A 13,085-nucleotide genomic window follows, 5' to 3' on the forward strand; every position below is an offset into this window, starting at 1 on the left:
GAGAGGCACCTCAATCAATTATCTGCTTGTGGAAACGGCCTTTGAACGGTTAAGCTTTTACTTTCAGAGAAGTTTGGTCCCTAAAATCTGACGATGTCACGCTGGGTCTATTTCTGGAGTACTGTATTTTCCCGGTGCAGAATATTCCAGATGAACCACTAGCTCTAAACCCAGATACGGCGAAAAGCCCTTGATACCAACAACCACTTTTATGGCGTGACCTCGGCTGCAGAGCGCAACTTTCCCTTGGACTTTTTCTATCAGGTCAGTCTGGAACGGCCAGCCTCCCGACCCCTTTCTAGACGCCAGGTATTGCCTTTCAATCGCCGGGTCTTAGACCTGCCCAGATTGCCGGGCACGTCAGTCATGCTGAGCCCCTGCATGAAGCCGGAGGTGTGATGATATTTCAGTGATACTCATCACATAACGAGGATTATCTCGAAGCCAACGCAATATGTCACTGCAGGGCACGACAGCTTGGGTCAAGACTATATATTACTTGATGGACGACTCCGAGTAAGCGAAATCATCCAAACTCTGGACTAGGGCGCGCTCTAGAAGTTTGAGATTCCAAAAATAGAGAACCTTGGGCTGTAGATGATACTTGTCGATGAACGCTATCGTCATTGGAACTATTTCCCCCCCTGGGATTCGTGGGATACTTTTAAGCGGCTGATTATATCTTACGATAGGCATTACCCTTCCCGGTGGCGGTTATCTACGCAGCAGTCACAAGAAATGTCGTCTCATGTCTCCGTCTTCTTCCCACAGCATACCGCTTTTAATTAGATAAGCGGATGACCGGCAAAGGCAGATCGAAAGAAGACGAAAACTTGCCAGATGTCTTGCCACCCGTGGTTCGCAGGTGGTCTGTTGCGAGGGAAGGACTCGATCCGGTTAAAGTCTCCTAACCCCCCGGGTATATTGTGTTATCTGAGGCCCAGCCGAGTCGCAAGGACAATATAGCGATATTAATAATAAATGAATTCGACCATAATTCTCAAGCGCAGCTAGACTCTTCTTATCTGTTGCGGAGGGGAATTCGTGGTGACGGGATGGCTTAAGAGTTTATATAAATGTGGGTGACGCTGGGCGACGATCAAGGCCCATATTGAGAGCAGACCGACGACAAGATTACAAACTTCCTTAATTGTCTACAATACGCATAACCCAAAATCTGGGTACTGCCTAGTTATTATCCTAACATTTGCCAAGCCAAGTTCCATCTGCCATGCATCGAGCTGGCCTCACAGCCCTAGCCCTCGCGGCTCTGGCCTCCGCAGCTCCCATCTCCGAACCGACGAAGACGGTGGAGAGACGGCAGTTTGAGTGGACCAACCCGGGCACATGGTTCCCCGGATCAGGTAGCCAGCCGCCACCGCCAGCCTTCACCCTCCTGCCGCCCATCACCGGGGGTCTCGAGCCCTCGGACAAGAAGCGCCAGGACGTCGTGATCCTACCCCCTATTACGGGTGGTCTCGAACCATCAGATAAGAAACGTCAAGACACGGTGATTCTACCGCCCATCACAGGCGGCCTCGAACCCTCGGACAAGAAGAAGCGTCAGGACACGATCGGGATCGGGGACGGGAGCACCGATCCCGTGAAGGCGCACATCACGGCCCTGGAGCTCGAGTACGAGACGCTGCTCCACGGGTTCGGAGAGCACCCGCCGAAGCCCATAGCCAAGCGCATCGCCGCTATCAAGGACGAACTGCTGACTAAATACGGCATTACGATTGTGCAGTCGCCGGACGGTACTACGACGACATTCGTGCCCGGCAAGCGCGACGTGCCTTTCGGCGACGGGTTTATCCCCGGCGGCCCCTTCTTTCCCGCCCCGGGCATTCCCGGTGGCCCGATGACCCCCGACCCCGTGGTGCCGGGCGGGCCCATCGAGGTCAGCAATTAGGCCGGCTGGCGGCGCTCGCCGCAGATGTCGATTGCTAGAGGTGACTACCTAGAATAGTACTGGTCATGGTATCGGAGGAGGGAATTTCCTTGCACGAAAAGACATGGTAAAAAAAGGAGCGAAAAGGGCGCTAGTGATATCCGGGTTTCTCAGCTATTCCTTTAGTCGCTCTCAGATCTAATTACCTAGGTTGTTGTAGTAGTTTGCTACTAGTTTTTTATTATTATGGATCTATTTTCGTTCCGATGCCACCTGCCGACCGAGGAAGCTCGTGAAGCTATGTTCAGCTTAGGTATGTTAAGCTATAGTAGGAGGTCGCTGCTGATCTTGAACCACTCGAGTGCTGAGTCGTAATCTTATACGAAAATATTACCTATAGGGCTACTAGTAGCTTCATGCTCATGATTCGGTGCTTAAGTCTTCACCAGCTGTCCTTGACTAAGACAAGTCGAGCGAGACTTCTCCAGCTATCTCCGTCTTCAGCTAGCCACAGGCGACGCAATGTTTCCGCGATTAGGAAGCTAAGGGTTTTTCCATCGGATATAACAGCGGTGAAAGTCAGACGAGAACTTTTAACGGATAGAACTCGGCGACTCTCTTCATTGTCTCCACGATAGCGTGAGTCAGTTGCGGATAGGGCAGCGTATGGCTTAGGTAAAAGAACCATAGTTGAAGCTAGAAGTTTTCTAGAAGTTCAGCCCTAAACTCAAATTGAATATAACAGCGATTACTGATCCCAACGGATCTTAAGATTATCAACTAGAGTAAGGGCATCAAGGTAGCGAAGATCTATCTGCTCGAAGGGACTTACGCTAAACCTTCTAGTTAGTATATCTAGCACCTATTAACTAAAAGGAGGCGGTTAGACTTTAGGTTCTATAGGATATGATAACGTAATAGCTACGGTGAACTCAGCTGAAAAACTATCTTATGCTGCAGCCTGGAGTTTGCAGGAACCAAAAATCGTCCTGACCACGTAACTCGTCGCTCATACGGTCACTGAATCAAACTTGGGCCTAAACCTCGGGTATAACCATAAGCCTTCACCTATCAACTTTAATAGCCGTTATTGTCATATGCTGGCGCCCCCTATTTCCATATACCGATGACCGAAAATATCATATATACACGACAGCTAGGTGGATAGCTCTGCAATGCTAGTCAGTGGACATAGGAAATGAGACCTCGGGTAAGAGCTAGAAATGAAATCTCCGAATGGCGTCGTTGGTGCTCGCAATGCTTCAATAATAGCTCGCCCAGTGGAGGATAACGGGGCCAGAATGATCACCGAAGGTCCCACTTGAGACTTACAGGACCGATCTCAGGGACGAATCTAGATGCGATCTAAATGCCCAATAGCAAGTGCCGGTTGTCGATCTCTGCGCAATCTAATGAGTTGTTATTCAATACGCGGCTATACCGGCGCCCTTAGGGCGCTAGAGAATGGTTGGTTACTCTAGCCTCGTTCCCTGTGAAGCCGCCTGCGCGAAAAAAGGAGAAACACAACATCGTCGATCGCCTGTCTAGTGTTGGTGGCGTACGAAGACCGGCACATTCGACAGATCGGTAGGTATGGTAAGACACCCACGCTGACTTTTCAGCGTGTCTTGCACGTGGTAGGCAGGTTTTCCCTCCGTGTCTGCCTAGCTCAAGAGACACCAGACGAAAATCAATAATTTTAGCCTTACCTGACTCTGACGATGTGGTACTCGGGCGTCACCATCTTTCGCGGCGCCAGGGAATGGGACGAACCCTGAGGGGGCCACGTTCGAGCGCGAATTTTCTAGTCGAAAGGCGGAAAAAGCAATGCGGTACCCAAAATATCACGTTGTCCTCGTTACTGTTGCGCCTATCTCTCGTCATCACAGACATATTGGTCTCACATTATGGGGGTAAAACGTGAAAAGAAGCCGTAGACGACGAAGGGAAGAGGCAGGGTTATGCCGGACGCCACGGTGATAGGGACGGATGTTGCGAATTGGCAGCTGCTGACCCTTAAGGGAACATCGATATTACTTACGTGGCTCGACAACAGCCTCGGGCGATTGATTACTGGGACCAACCTAATTTGAGGCAGGATATCGTTCCCTGTTGGCTGCCACCGCCCAAGCTTACCCGATCGTCCATTATCTACTGTAAGACACTCAGCCTCAGCGCATACTACACACCATGGTAAGTTTCGCGAAGCCTGACACGCGTAACCAGCAGGCTGAGATGGTGATATCAAAATGTCAACATTGTCTCACCCACCAGTGTCGGCTGGATTCAGATAGTGCCAGATGGTTGGTGAATTGTGAAAAGCTCAGACCGGCGTACAGTCGCAGCCCTCGGTCTCACTCACTACGACAACAACAACACATCTTTTGCCTCGGCAGCCCTGGATTGACAATGCCCTGTAGAAGAAAGCTCAGACCGTCGAACGTTGCCTGACACGAAACAGCTGCTGGATCAGGACCAGCATCAGCTCGTAATGCGAGCTACGGGACTGGCTAAAATATGCCGAAACAAAACAGTCCACACGGAGCCGCAAATACCCTCGTGTTCTCGACAGCAAACCCTACTATTGGCGTTTTGGGTGATCCGGCATGGTTATAATAGTAGTACTATACCTCGCGTCGCTAATAATATCGAGACACGATGATCCTGTCCGTGTCCTCGGCTCCGCCCAGCCTCTCCACCGCCTCCGCATCGGCAAGGGAGCGGAAACACACGCGACCTAATGTCCGCTGCGTTGTAAGAAAGATGGGGAGGGTTGCGGTACTTCTCCCGCCCGCCTGTCGTTCGTCTGTTCATTTGCCGTAGGTTGACCGCATGAATGTGCTGAGACAATATTACGACGGTAAGGTACTATGTAGACGCTGTGGAACGTCCCTGAAGGGCTTCTGCTTACTATACTGCAGATCTGCCCAGGACTGCCAGGACTATTTGGAAATCCAATGAGGCCAGAGAGAATTGCCTCTCTGTAATGATCTTGCCTAGGCATGTGTGCACGACATAGACAGGATTGGATTCTATTCAGGCAGAGGTGACCGCGAAGATAGACACCGCATGTAGGAAGACACGCAATCAATATTAGGGTCCATATGCTATGCTGGGTCGCTTGTTCAGGGACGTTCCTCTTGCCTGCCTATACGATCCGAACAAGACGGTCAGTGGAGATTAGGAGCCTTACTTTCCTAAGCGAACAATTCTAAGAAATCAGAGGAAGGCTTCGATCAGGCACCTGACCCTGACGAGGGTTTGATATGTATCGAAGATGGCTCCATCGGGACGCCAAGAGATAATTCGTGACCCTAAAGGATTCGCTCTCCAGAAGATTTCGCCCCAGAGACGGGTAGCAACCCGCGCCCATATCCCCTTTTAGCGTGCCTGACTTTCCCAGCGTGGAAAGGAATCGAGATGACACGCAGTTGAGCAGGATCAGGTGCCACGACTCGACTCGACTACGTAGACTATGGGAGGAGCCTTGGAGGAGCTAGGGGGAGACGGTAATTGTGGGGGGACGAACGAACCAATGAGTAGCGCGGCGAGATGATCATAGATCGAAAGCGATTGCACCGCCCCAATCTTATTATTTCGGGTCTACATAGGAAGGAGAAAAAAAAGAATATTCCCCCTTTATCGAACGGGACCACGTCAACTTCGTACGCACGCCCTCTTCCCCCACACATGTGGGCGCGAGACCTTTCGCTTCTAGCTATCCTAGCTCCTAGCTCCCTAGCACTCAGCGCCCAAGCTTCTATCGAACTACTAGGGTAGCTAGAATCTAACCTTGGAACTGTACCATAGCTGCTGTACGATTCAGAGTGACAGCGGGCTCTGTGGAGGCTGCGTGCCACCTTTTTTGGGTTGACGATGCCTTCATCGAACCGCGGGTCTAGCGACCTGGGTAGAGATTAAGCTGGCGTATCGCTCCGATTTGCTTGTAACGTATTTTCGGATGCCCTTTTCCTCGTCTTTGATCCACCGCCTTCGAAATAGCGGACTAGTCAGGCACGGATACTATGTTGCGGAGCGGCGACTCACACGTAGCGATCGAACCAACGTCCGATATGGATCCGCGACGGCGAAGTCGACGAATGGCGGCTTGTGTATGTATCCCTTGGCAATAAAAAAGATGGCAAGATGACAGCTATGTACGATGCATAGCAGCAGCAGCCCTCTGGTGCCTGCGCTATGCGAACCGAAAGAAATCTACGCGCATGCAACTCCATAATATCGACTCTTCAGTAGCATTCTCTGTAAGAAATGAATATGCCTCTCCACTCGGAAGCAAGCGGCATTGTAACGGTGATCGTAAGCAGCCCTCTTTAAACCATCTGATCCAATCTCCGTTCATGTTCCCATCGAACCTTTTTTTTTCTTCCCTTTCCCAATATCGCCGGACGAACGAACCACGCCGCCACGGAGAAGTGGGTCGGTCGTCACGATGAAAGCCTCGGGATCGAATCTAGGCCAGAAGCCCAAACAGATTGAGCCGGGAGGCGGAATCCAGCGCAAGATGTGAAAGACAGAGCAGTCGCATAGAAGACCTTTCACCGCCATGTGCTAGTGAACCTGTGGCCATCGCTCCAATCACCACGCGGAACGCAAGGGGTGGCAGACCCATTTGCCATACCTAAACCATCTACCTGCATGCGCAGCTACGGACTAGGGGGCACGCGCCCGCGTCGAAGCTGATTCGCCCGATAGGGGGGAGTTAGAAAAGGGAGGTGTGCGAAGAAGAATAATAATCAAGGAAAAAAACATAAAATAAAAAAGAATATACGCATACAGAACCATAGAAAACCGCTGTCATGCAGTGCTATAGGCCATCCTTTCCCTTTTCCCACCCACACCAACGCGCCGGGAGCGCACTAGGTAAGAGTCGATGCGACATAAGGGAAATAATGATTATTATGTACGACCTTCTTTACTGCGTATGCTGCTTCAGTGCTACGACGGGAAGGATTATCGAAATATTCTACTATATTGTTAGAAGGAGAACGCCTCGAACTACTGCAAGTCCTGACATTACGCGCGCATAAACATGCGATCTAGCAAGGCTGGGTTGCCCTTTTTTCCCATTTACTACTAGGTACGTATGTACATAAGAGTATTACCGTGCAGTAGGGTCGTTAGATGAACTGTGAATACCTACATGTGTATGTACGAGTACGTATGTATGTATGTAGGTATGTAGCGTGATATGACTGCTCGCTTTCGACCTGCCCCATATCGTGACAATTTCAAAGGTACCAAGGATCTGCGCCTGGCTTTGCTCTTCTTTTGCGCCCAAATGGGGAAACGTCCCATCGTCCACGAGTCCGAACCCAGACCTCCATCTCAGACAGTACCGTACCATACCATTCTACGTAGTAGCAGCGATGGATGGGGAAAAGGTACCTATCCAATCAAGCCTCGAGCGCGGGTTTAGGCAGCCCATCGGTTCGCCAAGACATGACGCCTCGTTCTTTCATTTGTAGTTTAGTCTGAGGCCTTTTTTTTTCATTTATTTATTTTTTAACCCCTGGCCAAATCGTAATTTCGCAAGCGCATTTTCATAGCGAGGGTTCCGGCCAGAGGAAGAAGCCGAAGCGAGAGGTGAAAGATAAAAGTGATTAGAAAATAGGGAAATGTCTATAGTACTAAGGAAAAAAAGGGGAGAGAACTACGTACCTAGTCTGGAGGCCATTTCTTGGCTCGGCCTTGGGACGGCCGGAGGAGCTAATGCAAGCTTGCGTTGCATGGACGGCAGAAATGTGATTATGAGAACAGAGCAATATGCAAGTCGATGCACACTTGCAAGCCCTGCCCTGGTAAAGTAAGGCGAGTGGCGTTGCGCGGTTTGGTCCAATCAGGAGGAAGGATACTGGAACCGTCAGCCTTGACGCAGAGGTTGGTATGTTGAATGATCGTCAACATCGTAGGGTGTTTTTGCTAGATTCCGAAAGGCTGATGAGAGGGACAGATGCTGCTAGTGGGATGAACTGGGCATGAAGAGTCCGTGGCAGTGGTGAGATGAACGGACCATCACTAATTCGTTGGGTAGATAGATCATCTTGAGACTTCTCGCGATGTTTCGAGCATCGATCACGAGGGACCATCTTGGGCACGATAATTGAGTTGAACTAGTTTTTTATTTGTGGTTATTGCGACTGCTCGCAAAAACATCGTATTGGATTTTGGCGAGCCTATCGACGTTTTCGTCTTCCTGATAGCTCCCATGAGGATCACCGTAGCTTGGTATCGGTGTCCATAGGTAGAACGTATAATGTTGCGCCAACGGATGTCGTTGAAGCGCGGCAGGGTTATTGGCCCTTTTTCTCTGGTCTATTCAAATCCCATCTCCCAACCGTAAAACCGGCCTCGATGAACTTTTTCCCAGTGGTTCTCCGAAATCGAGACCCGAATATCCCGTATATCCAAGAAAAAACGTTGGTATCATCCAAGCGATAGTATCAGACATCCATCCCCCCTTGTAAAATGCATCCCGTGCAAAATGACAGATTAGAAGATAACAAATGTGTTGCAAATATAGCCTCCCAGCGTTGAACACTTTCCAGTTGTATGTCCCTGCGCCGTTTAACAATGCTTTCCTATTCAGTCCCGGATTGTAACCAGATATGGGCTCCTTGATTCCGTGGTCTTTAGGGGTTTCCTCATCTCACAAATCATCCACCAACTCCACGCTGATTAAAAACAAAGAAAAGACATGATGTCGAAGTAAGTACAGGTTTGAAGGGAATCTAGCACCAATATTTTGTGTCGCATACGCACGCGACTTTTTAGGCTCCGTTTTTGGGTATAGATTTCCGGTTTATGTTCCTGTAGGATCCAATGGAATTTTGTGCATTATAACGTAATATCAAGTTGAAATATTTTTGTCGAAGTAAATCCTTGGTGGTTTTTTTGGGGTCCTGACCCGTGGCCGGGCTGTCCGTGGCATGATACTCGTGACCTTAACTTATTCCAGAAACATGGCAATAGAAGCAACGCGACCTTGGGTAAAGGCGCCCCCAGGATAGGGAGTACAGTTACGCATGAATCAGTGAAGCTAATAGCAGCCCTGGAAGTTGGAGAAAAGAGGAACCTGTGTGTGAAAGGGAATAGAATGATGTATGGGTGCGGGTTGGGTGTACCTATTCACAACTTCCCAGAAGTATGGGAAGGCGAATTTGGTTGGTGCGCAACTGGCCTGCACAGGAACTTGAACTGCGCAGGGTTGGCAAGGCTGGCAAGGCTCAACAGTAGGTCCGGAGTACTGCGGCACAAATTCCTGTGGAAACATAACTTTGGGTTCCTCGGAATCATACATAAGTGGTTCCTGAGCGGGAGGGATTTCATCGTCTGTGATGACAAAGTCGTCCTCGTCCAGGTCGTCGATGGTCGAAACACTAGAAGTCAAGGATCCATCGTCGGATGAACATGTGGACTCCATGTCGGAGTCTGTCGTGGAGGAGGCGGCGGGTGATTGTGGTGCGTCATATGCCAAGTCCTCGATAATCGCGTCTTCGCAATCAACGTATTCGATAGGCCCAGGCGAAGTGGGCGGGGTCGGCAGGACCTGAGGAGTCGCCGTAGGGGTAATCGTAAATTTGGAACAAGCGAGGATGCTGTTCCGAAGTTCTGGTAACGTAATTCTGTGATCAGGGTTGCGGGTAAAGATCCGTCCTAAGATACTGTTGAGTTCATCCGATAATGGCAAGATGGTCCGTAGGAAATCCTGACTCCTGGTGAAGGCGCGGTATGTGGAATCTTCAAAAGAGGCTTGCTTCCATGGGTTACGGCCACAGGTCAAGTTCACCAGGATAACACCAAGGCTCCATACATCATTCGGGGCGCAGTAGTAAAATGGCCTTCGGGATGACGGATCCAGGCATTCTGTAGAAGTGAAGAAACACTAGTTAGTATACCCTCCAGAGTTGAGGATCCCGATGAAGTCCTACCTGGTGACATGTAAAAGGTCGATCCGCAACCGTAGTCTTCGGACCGATCAGATGAGGTCGCTAAGCCAAAATCTGCCAGCTTCACCGTGTCTCCCCGGTTCGAAACTAAAATGTTCTCCGGCTTGAGGTCGCGGTGGTAGATGCCCAGGTTATGGCAATGCTCAACGGCGTCCAGGATTTGAAGGAACACGCTCTTGGCTAATTCATCCTTACCCACATATTGTCCTCTTTCCGTGATGTTGAGGAACAGGTCACCTTCCGGGCAGTATTCCAGGACAACATATATGCAATCCGGGTCGTCAACGATCTTGTGCATGGAAACAACGTTGGGGTGTGCTGAAGCTAGATAATGTAAACGTAATTCTCGATGCTGAAAGGCGATTTGTCGTCGATCCAAAGGAGAGCCGTCTGCGTTAAACTTGCTGAGCGTCTTTACTGCATATCGGATTCCTGTCTTGACGTCGACTGCGAGGTAGACCACGCCATAGGCACCGGTTCCAATTATTCCTATTAACTGTAGGCTTTCTCCAAGGAACTTTCCTAATCTTGCCTCTGGGGCAACTGGGGTGTATCGAGGTTGGCAAACTGGTGGGACTGGGAGAGGTGGTTGTTGAAAGGTGCATTTCGTGTTGTCGTAAGACGGTGATGCCGGAGGCGTGGGATATCCGTACGCTGCCACATTATGCATCGTATGCGACAGATTACGGGGTCTTTTCCTGGTAAAAATGCCGGAACTGGATCTAAGAGTAACAGATAAGGAAAGGAATGAGAAAAACGGCCTTCTCTACGGGGACAGCGTCCTTAAAACCAAATTGCAAAGTCCTGGGAGAAAATCCACGGTAAGTCCTGGAGTTGTAATATATTCTCTTCCTGGGTCGTCTAAGTATATGGCGTCGAGTCAACGGGCCATAGAATTGGGATGATAGTCGCCGTACGATGGGCCGGGTGTCAATGGCCAAAGTCGTGTAGGTTGAGGGAGTGTTGATGGCGACGGTAATGGCGACGATGTCGAGGTTCGAAAGGGCTAGTGGTAAGGTAGAAAGGCGGATGTCTTCTGCAATGAATGGAGGTAATGAATGATGTGAGGTTCAAGCAAGGTGCAAGCTGGGAGGTTGATGTAGATATTGGAGATAACAAGCCGTTCGCCAAGGGCCTTGTTCTTTTTGCGTGTTTGGAGTGGCTCAAGAAGAAAGCCCCGACCACCCTAGGCTTGACTCTTCTGCTATGTACACACAGTCCACAGTGATCAATAGCCAGCTCATATCCCATGTCTGACCTACTGGTGCCACTCCCACTTCCACACTTCTTCCCACACATGCGCTATTCTTGAAATTCGGCGCGCTAGCGTAGCTGTGAAGGCGGCCTGGCGAGAGTGGAGCGGTACAAGTCTACAAGGAGAAGGGAGCAAGGGGAGGTGTCAAGGAATGGGACCAGTGCCTTCTAGGGCGCTCCACTGGAGGGATGGATAACCCAGGCTGGACAAGGACCCAAGATCTTCGTGGCTCGTCGTAATATACGAGGACAAGGATTGTCTGACACACGAAAATAAATGGTCCACTCAACGGTCGAGGGTGGGCCACTGTCACCCTAACAAGAGCCATGTCCAATATTTAATACCACGCCTAGAATCCCAGTCAAGCTAGCCAGAGACCGAGCCGAAGAGAAGGGGGGCGTGCGTGTGATCTCTTGTCCATAGGGAGTTGAAAGACTGGTTCAGGCTGCTGACGCTCCACCTCTTTTCATCTCGTTAGTACGGCCACCCTTTCTCTTACTGGTCGGGCAAATCGTCATAAATCGTTGACCCGTGACTCGCATGACTTTTTTTCTTTGTCTCTTTGCCATTGGGAGGCCGGGCGGTTGGCAAGATCCTTGATTTGGCCAACAAGAAGCAGTTCCCGTCTGATCAAACTTTGAAGAAAACCGTCTCTATAGTAAGCGGTGATCCAGATTGTATCCTTTTTTAGATTATGACTACTTCACCCATATCCACCATATATGATTCATTGCTCGTGAAGAGAGAAGAGAGGCAAGACGGGATGCGCTTGCGGCAAACTTCCTCGTACATACGTAAGTAGTTTGTGGGTAGTTTTTTGTTTTCTTTTCTCTTAGGCCAAGGCCAGCGTTGCGACTCTTGGAAACGTTCTGAGGATAGGTAACGGGCGATCCGTGCTCCATCCTTTATGCCATGCCCTACTCAAGCAGTTGAGCAACCACTAAGTTATGCCGCGTCTTGCTCCGAAGATTCTTGCAAAGGGAATGCATAATCATTCAGCTGTAAGGCGATGTCTCCGAGACTTGGTATTCTGAATAGGAATTCGCCCAGTAAGCTTTCTGTTGCAAGAGTTGCCTCGTGCTCCATTACTAGATCAATGCTACATTGGCCAATGCTTGCCGTGTTGCAAGATCGGTGTCTCTGTTTTGTCGCACTCTTTTACTATGCTAGGTCCGTGGGAGAAACAAGCTGAGAATCTGCCCATATCGACTGACACAGGCTCTAGCACTTTGCTATGGTGTATGATGTAGGGTGTCAAGGTGTCTCGTATGCACTGATTCTCCGCCTTGTAGGTTGATGTTTTCTTCCCCTCCTTCTGTTTCTCGCAGATTGAGCCCGCAAAACGCCTACATACCTAGGTACATACATACGTAAACAAACTGGCGTGGTTTTTCGCACCTACATTACATATAGCACTATTTGTTTGTAATTTGTCTTAGCATATTTTGGGCCAATTGCGGAGCATTCTCATACTCTTGCAGTTCAGTAGTCTGGTATGCTATGCTGAGCAAAGTATCACCATTTTGGAATAGCCGGTTTATGCTGCCGCCTAACCTACACACACATGCCCGGAGATCGCTAAGGAGACGAGCGGGTATGTGAGTTCAGGTGGTTTGCATTGTTTCTTGATATGAATTTGCCGCTGTGGATGAGTCGTTTGCTAGAAACGAGCTGACGTCTAACATCTAAGCCATCCTCTTTAGTTTGAGCGGCAAAGAGGATCTCATTTAGGGAATTTAGTTGGGGCCGCTTGTACCCGCGCGGTCATTCTTGCGCGACGCTGAGCATATTTTTCTTTCATTTTAAAAAAAGAGAAGAAAAATCTTCGGCCGTTGTGATGCAGTGCCCAGCAACTGACAATGAAGGAAGACGGGCACTCGCCATTCCTCCCCGGCGGTTTCATTAAATTGACGACTGACTGACCGACTGATTATCAGAGATGCAGAAAACTGCAGAAAACTGACTAGTGAGC

General features: G+C 49.7%; 2 protein-coding genes across 2 annotated transcripts; one reads left to right on the plus strand and one right to left on the minus strand.

The window, feature by feature from the left end:
- Positions 1-964: 964 nt before the first annotated feature.
- Positions 965-2,123, plus strand: F4807DRAFT_110418 (uncharacterized protein). Its single transcript, XM_047992753.1, has one exon. The coding sequence runs from the start codon at positions 1,232-1,234 to the stop codon at positions 1,910-1,912; it is 681 nt and encodes a 226-aa protein (XP_047853630.1). The 5' UTR covers positions 965-1,231; the 3' UTR covers positions 1,913-2,123.
- A 6,350-nt stretch (positions 2,124-8,473) lies between these two features.
- On the minus strand, positions 8,474-10,658 carry F4807DRAFT_110609 (Ran1-like protein kinase). Its single transcript, XM_047992755.1, has 2 exons — positions 9,841-10,658; positions 8,474-9,775 (listed from the first exon to the last, which is right to left on the minus strand). Exons 1-2 carry the CDS (start codon positions 10,526-10,528, stop codon positions 8,949-8,951), a joined length of 1,515 nt encoding a protein of 504 aa, XP_047853631.1. The 5' UTR covers positions 10,529-10,658; the 3' UTR covers positions 8,474-8,948.
- Positions 10,659-13,085: the final 2,427 nt, after the last annotated feature.

This window comes from Annulohypoxylon truncatum (assembly GCF_022578515.1).
Source record: "Annulohypoxylon truncatum strain CBS 140777 unplaced genomic scaffold F4807scaffold_19, whole genome shotgun sequence".
NCBI classification, from domain to species: Eukaryota; Fungi; Ascomycota; class Sordariomycetes; order Xylariales; family Hypoxylaceae; genus Annulohypoxylon; species Annulohypoxylon truncatum.